Source organism: Cephus cinctus, unplaced genomic scaffold (genome assembly GCF_000341935.2).
Source record: "Cephus cinctus unplaced genomic scaffold, Ccin1 Ccin1_scaffold0403, whole genome shotgun sequence".
NCBI classification, from domain to species: domain Eukaryota; kingdom Metazoa; phylum Arthropoda; class Insecta; order Hymenoptera; family Cephidae; genus Cephus; species Cephus cinctus.
Genome location: NW_014333087.1, coordinates 3,867 through 10,456, shown reverse-complemented (window position 1 = coordinate 10,456; position 6,590 = coordinate 3,867). Strand labels below are relative to the sequence as shown.

The window sequence follows — 6,590 nt, the reverse complement described above, 5'->3', positions numbered from 1 at the left end:
TATTATTTCCAGAGCTTCATATGGATATTAAGAGTATTGACTACCTTATAACTACGGTTTATGTAATATTCTGTAAAAAAAAAGGTGGATACAAGGTTCCCTATTTGAGTGTCACCCGGTTTAAAATCGTGGATCTCGAGGAACATACGAATTCATTAGACCAATCAGAAACGTGGAACTAGTTTGAGAGTCTCGTTCAGGTGGCGCGTCGAAACCAGAGTAAAATTGTGACCATCAAAAACCATAGATATAGAAAAGACATAGATGTATCATAAACTGATATTTTAGGCGAGGGGCGTGTGGAAAAATGAGGGGGGTGGTGATTTCGCTGCATAACCAATCAAATTGAAGCTGACCCCTCCCTTACTGTGCCTTAACATGATCGGTACTACTATTCCTTGTTTTACGTAGCACTTTTACATCACTGCGCTTGCTTCCAATAGTAACCGATCACAAGTAGGCACAGTCTACCTCGGCAGCCCTCCCTGTCTTTTCTATATGGATGAATGTTAACATACGTAAATTATGTTATTTTTTTTAGCAAACTAATTGTTAATAATGGGTTGAGTTTTAATCACGCGGTGTAATAAGTACAGACAACGACATGCTGTTCCTTAGTATGTATGAGTGTTTTTGCAGGTTAAAATTATGTAATATTATTTCTGTTATTGCTTTTCTAATCTGCCATATTTTTTTGGTACCATTTTTTTCTAATATCTTATTAATAAAAGAAAATTTAATTTTTTAAATTTGTGTGTTAAATAAATCTATATGTTCCTCTTTTTACTTTAAGTAGGTATAATCGTGATTTCTATATTATGATTTTATCAGATGACTTTCTATATACTATGCTATGTTTTTATAACACAATATTTTTCTTCTCATTTTTCAGGAAATTAATGTTCAGAATATAAAGAATATATAAGAAGCATGATGTGGCCAACGTCTAAGGGGGAATGCGTATTCCCTAATGTTCAAGCTAATGGCATCGAAAAAACAAATAGCAGTAGTCTGCAGCAAGCTCCTTTGAGTAAATTATTTGCACCTAATTCTAATGATATTAGGGAGTTTGTTTGTGGATGGGGTGCTGCTGTCATTAATGTTACGGTTACATATCCAATCAATAAGATTGTATTTCGACAGGTGAGTTATCCATTATAAGATATTTTTTAATTAAATGAATATACCAAAATTGCATATAAATGTAACGTGAAGTGATTAGATATTTCTTAAGAATATTAAATAGTTATTTAATGATCGCACACGATAGTGTACATTTTTTATTTATTTGCATTAAGGGTTTTATTTTATAAACTACATCACCCTGATTTTACTTAAAGTATACGTAAAATTAGATCTTAGCTTTGTGTTTGACATAAGAAATTTTGTTAAAAATTTTATTCCATGAATTTTATTTTTAAACACATTTATCAAGCATATGTGTGCAACATTAGAATTAGAATAGCAGTTTAAATGAAGCAGGGATTGTTAAATTCATTATTTAGAATGGCATATAATAAGTAAATACTTTTATTTAGATGTTGGAAGGTATACCATCAGGTACAGCTGTCCATCAGCTATCTCAGGAAGGCATAAAGCTACTTTATCGCGGGATTCTACCACCACTATGCCAAAAAACGTTATCCTTAAGTATAATGTTTAGTGTATACGAAGGCTGTCGGCAAAGACTATACCTATTAACAGGTAAAAAAGGTTTATCAAAAATATTGGCTGCAAATATCGCGGGTACATCGGAAGCAATTTTGATGCCGTTAGAAAGAATACAAACTCTGCTGCAGGATTGGCGTTATCATAATAAATTTCGAAATACTTCTCATGCATTTAAGTATATATTAATGAACTATGGTGTTTTAGAGTGTTATCGGGGGATGGTCCCCATTATCTATAGGAATAGTTTCTCCAATATTATGTTCTTTAGTTTACGCGATCAGTCAAAAATTTTAATGAATAAGCATGACACGGTGATAGTCAATTTTATTAGTGGTGCAATAATTGGTGGTTTCACAAGTACTGTATTCTATCCATTAAATGTTATAAAAGTACATATGCAATCGAAAATTGGTGGAGAATTCGAAAAGTTTACAGTAGTAATACGAGAGATATACGTTTCGAGAAACAAAAGCTTGTCTCATTTTTATAAAGGAGTGCATTTGAATTATATGAGATCATTTATTAGTTGGGGCGTTATAAATGCTTCTTACGATTTCTTGAAAAAAATAGTTTTTTAAGAAAGGAAGCATTAGGTAGTTAAATTTTTTAATTGATATAAAAAATTTACATATTCTGGGAAACACAAAGTAGCAGTTACATATTGGCAGTTATAAATATCCTTTTCAAGTATATAATAGTTAAAAACACTCCTTGTTTACATATCTATTATATCTCTGGATAATAAATTGCAGCATGACCAGTATGTAATTATTATTTTGCGTTTGCTAGGATTTGGGTAACTGGTCTTTTTTGTTTAATGTATCTTGCGTCACCTTTTCATTCGACATTCTAAAGTGTAATTTATAATTACATTAGTTACAGCCACATTGTGTTAGGGGAGTAACTATTGGTAGGGAAATGTACATAGTGTTTATAAAATCATAGTTTATTTGTATGAAAACGTTCTCATTAAGTGTTTTATTTGTAGACGTTGTAAACTAGAATAATAATGTTCACTAAAGAGGAGAAAATGGTTGTCACACGCCTTTACGTGCGCCGACAAAAGAAAAAAGGGAGACAAGATTTTTTTTCATAAATTTCGAAAACTTGGTATGTCAAAGTCACTACTTAGACAGCGACTTGATACTTTCATACTATTTTCAATTACTTTTTTGAATACTGTATGATGCCTGCAGATACAAATGGTCTATTCATTTTTCGTAGTTTCTGTTCTTTGAAGTTCGTTAACAAGAAGCCGAATGATTGATCTTGACAGACCAGATTTTTGAAATTAGCGAAAAAAATATCACATTTTAGTATGTCAATCCACGTCATCGTGCATTAACGACTGCTACTCTCTTCTTTAGTAAACATTATTCTTCTAGTTTAAAACACCTACAAATAAAGCGATAAATAAGAAAGTTTTCATACAAATGGGTTGAGATTTATTAAAACATTTTATATTGAATCATTGTGATAAATATATTTGCGAGCTCTAACCTATCTATTCAACGTTTTTTAAGTTGACTATGATTTTTAATGGTAAATTACTACGATGAAATTTACGTATGGCTAGAGTATCAAATGTCTAGAGAAAGTGTTACATTTTTAAGGTAGGTTATATACAATAGCTTGTTTAAATTTGTAAATTCAGCAGCTATGACGTTTAAGTAATATATATTCTTGTATGTTACATCTATACTTGATATTATTAAAGAACACTGTTGTATTTATTTAAAAAATGTTTGCCCGAATAACATGGAATGAATGAAGAATACTCCGTAATTATCGGGTTCGATTTTTCTATATAGGGTTATTCAGGAATATTGCATCAATTGAAACTGTACTTGGCGCGAAACTCGACCGAGTTTCTTGATTAGTCCGTTAATTTAAATTTGTAAAACATACAATTTCGGCTAATCTAGTATTCGAACATTATGTGGAAACACGTCCCACAAAAGCATTATGGTAGTTAGAGGATAATAAAAGCGATCCCTGAATAAGATGCTATATGTTTTATGTATATTTAATCATACGTAATTTATCTCAGCTGATCGGAAATAAAGCGCTTGTTTTAGATATTAACAAATAGACAAGGGAAAGAATAACGTGATACTAAAAGTTCATATTTCGTAGAATTAAACAAAGTGAATTACGTGTGGCGATATACATACAGTGGACCAGAGAAGAATCATTAGATACTAGAAAGTAAACTACGATTATTTTATAATACTTAATATAAAACAGAACTGTGAGGATGTGAGTAGACACCGTTGGCGAAAAGGTTGGTTTCCGTCTCGTCCGCGATTTTTTACTTGAATGCTCTCATTGCTGCTCTCATCTGCCCTCTTTCAAACCAATCCTACACCACCACTGACCAACCACAAAAACGTCACAAATGCGCTTTTTGAATACTGTTTACCTTCGGTTGAACTTGAATGTTTCTAAACTGATACTCTAACACGCTCTTATCCGATTAGTCGCCAATGTATATTCGACAGAACACTAGGAGATAGAGATACGTCATACTGTCACGTGCCGTGCCTTTGAACTTTGACTCTTTCACATATGTGCAATAGGGTGGTTGTTAAATAGTATCTGAATGAATTTCGATCGTGTCGCCTCCCAAGTCATTACCACATAAATAAAAAATAATTCCTTAATTTTTTCAATTTTTTAAATAATAGTTAACTTTCCCATACAAGGTTCAAGTTTTCCATTTAAAATACATAGAGTTTTCAGGTCTTTACAGTCAGTATTGTATTGTGGGACTAATTATCGGTCTAAAAATTTGAAACCTGGACAAATTACGTTACAAATGTACTACAACAAGGAAAAAAATCGCCAACCCCCTGCCCTTAAAATTTAGTATGAATTGACCCATCTGAATATGTTATTTTTTGTTTATTTGTCGAATTACGCTCAAACGCATCAAAAATATATTTTTCAAATGGTTTTCCATATATAATGTTAAAAAAAGACAAAAAACATTGATAAATATATTTTCGATACTGTTGAGCATCATTAGATAACTTTAAAAAATAACATCATATTCATATGAGTCAATCCATAAAAAATTTTAAGGGTAGGGGGTTGGTAAGTTTTTCCCACGTTATAGTATATTCAAAGACTAATTTATGCAAGTTTCACATTTTTAGATTAATAATTAGTCCCACACTAATATATTGACTGCAAAGACCTGAAAATTCCATGTATTTTAAAAGGACAAGTTCAACCCTCGCGGGGAGAAGGTGAATGTAAAAAAAATCTAAAAAGACTCAAAGATTTTTTCAAAATTATTTGAAAACGATTTGGGGGACGGCACGATGAAAATTCGATCAGACACTATTTAACAACCACCCTAATGTGCAAATAAGGAAAGCATATAATTAAGATATGGGAATGTAATAGAGAAATCACGCGAGTCCGGAAATGCAAACCGCAGCATTATGTGAGGAAGCTAACTTCTAGTCTTATCGCACCGCGAACGTGCCTAGAACGTGTGAACCAAAAATTCCAGAATTCGCTTCTACGGGTAAAACCGCTAAATTTTTTAAATTGGCCCCCGTCTGTCCACCAACTTTCAGCAGAAAATAGGATGGATCAGCGAGAGCAAATTAGTCTGAGTATTAGTATTATATATTTGTCCCATCTACGGATGTCTTCTTTCTTTACGTCTTGTGCACCTCCTACCTGTCATTCATAGGATGTATTTCTAACATCTGTTTGACAATTTGCTTCACATATAGAGGATGCTCTTGTAACGTGGATGGCTTAGTTCGGCCATGTACTGGCATACACACTGGCTTAAGCCGTGAGAAGTCGTCCTATGAGCATTTCTCGAAGGCAACATGACTTATGAAATAAAACATCAATGAAAGTTAGACGCGCTAGAAGTGATGCGTCGGCTGACAGGTTAAAAAACATTTAATGAATGTACGCGCTTTTTAAAAAATGTAGAAAATAAGTTAAAGCAAACAACCTATTGGCTTACACGTGTGTAAGGTTCCCACAGGGTATTATGGTTAATAACTATAAAATATATAATAATAATAATAATAATAAATGGTAAAAAAAGAATAATAGACAATATAAATGTCGACATTAAAACGACATGGAGGTTGTCATTGGGAATAGTAGCTACTGTTGGTAGTAGTATAACAAAGCCGGTTCTGGACCACGATTCCTGTAACCGACCTATACCGACACTCTAGAACCTTCGAAGGTGGGTGTCCGTGCTAAGTCGCTAAGGATCGCTCCCAGAGCTGACGGTTCTCTCGCGCGACGTTTTGATGGAGCCCCTTGTCCCCCACCCCGGGGAGCCTTCTAGAAGTTTCAATGGACCCCTTCCTCCCTCCAGATTCGTGGAGATTTCAGACGGCAGCCTTAAGCCGTTTTGACCTTGAACGTTATCTCGCAGAATTGCGCATCGACGATGCAGCAGCAGCAGCATCGATTCCAGGAAATTTGTCGACTCTTGATTGTGTGCTCGATTCTAGGAATTACACACGATCGAGAACCTTCTAGAATATTCTAGAACGTTCTAGAAGCTCCGACGATTCGTGCCTGTGCTAAGTCGCGGAGGGTCGCTCCTAGAGCCGACGATCCTCTCGCGCTACGTTTCGAGGCATCCTCTTGCCCCCCAACCCGGAGAGTCTTGAGGAAGCTTCGACGGACACCGTGCAAGTTTAGCTCGGCAGCCCTCAGCCTGTCTGACCTTGAACGGACCCCCATATCGCAGAATTGCGCATCGCTGATGCAGTCCTGCAGTAGGAAGGTTTGTTCCTAACCTTGAACCTTATCGCGCAGAGTAGTGCGTAGCATCGCTGAATCAGAGAGAGATAGAAAGACGACCGGCATCCCCTTTGATCGCAATGTCGAAGAGCGGTTTCGGGAAATTTTGCGTCGAGGTTGATTCC

The 6,590-nt window shown here is 34.9% G+C and overlaps 1 protein-coding gene across 3 annotated transcripts; it reads left to right on the top strand.

The window, feature by feature from the left end:
- The first annotated feature begins 397 nt into the window (after positions 1-397).
- On the top strand, positions 398-3,784 carry LOC107267444 (solute carrier family 25 member 51). Of its 3 annotated transcripts, none has more exons than XM_015739183.2 (3): positions 398-639; positions 893-1,143; positions 1,539-3,784. In XM_015739183.2, exons 2-3 carry the CDS (start codon positions 931-933, stop codon positions 2,247-2,249), a joined length of 924 nt encoding a protein of 307 aa, XP_015594669.1. In that variant the 5' UTR covers positions 398-639; positions 893-930; the 3' UTR covers positions 2,250-3,784. The 3 variants fall into 3 exon arrangements, with proteins under 3 accessions (XP_015594669.1, XP_015594666.1, XP_015594670.1); XM_015739180.2 differs by having other exon boundaries at positions 400-617; XM_015739184.2 differs by lacking the exon at positions 398-639 and adding an exon at positions 646-792.
- The last annotated feature ends 2,806 nt before the right edge of the window (positions 3,785-6,590 follow it).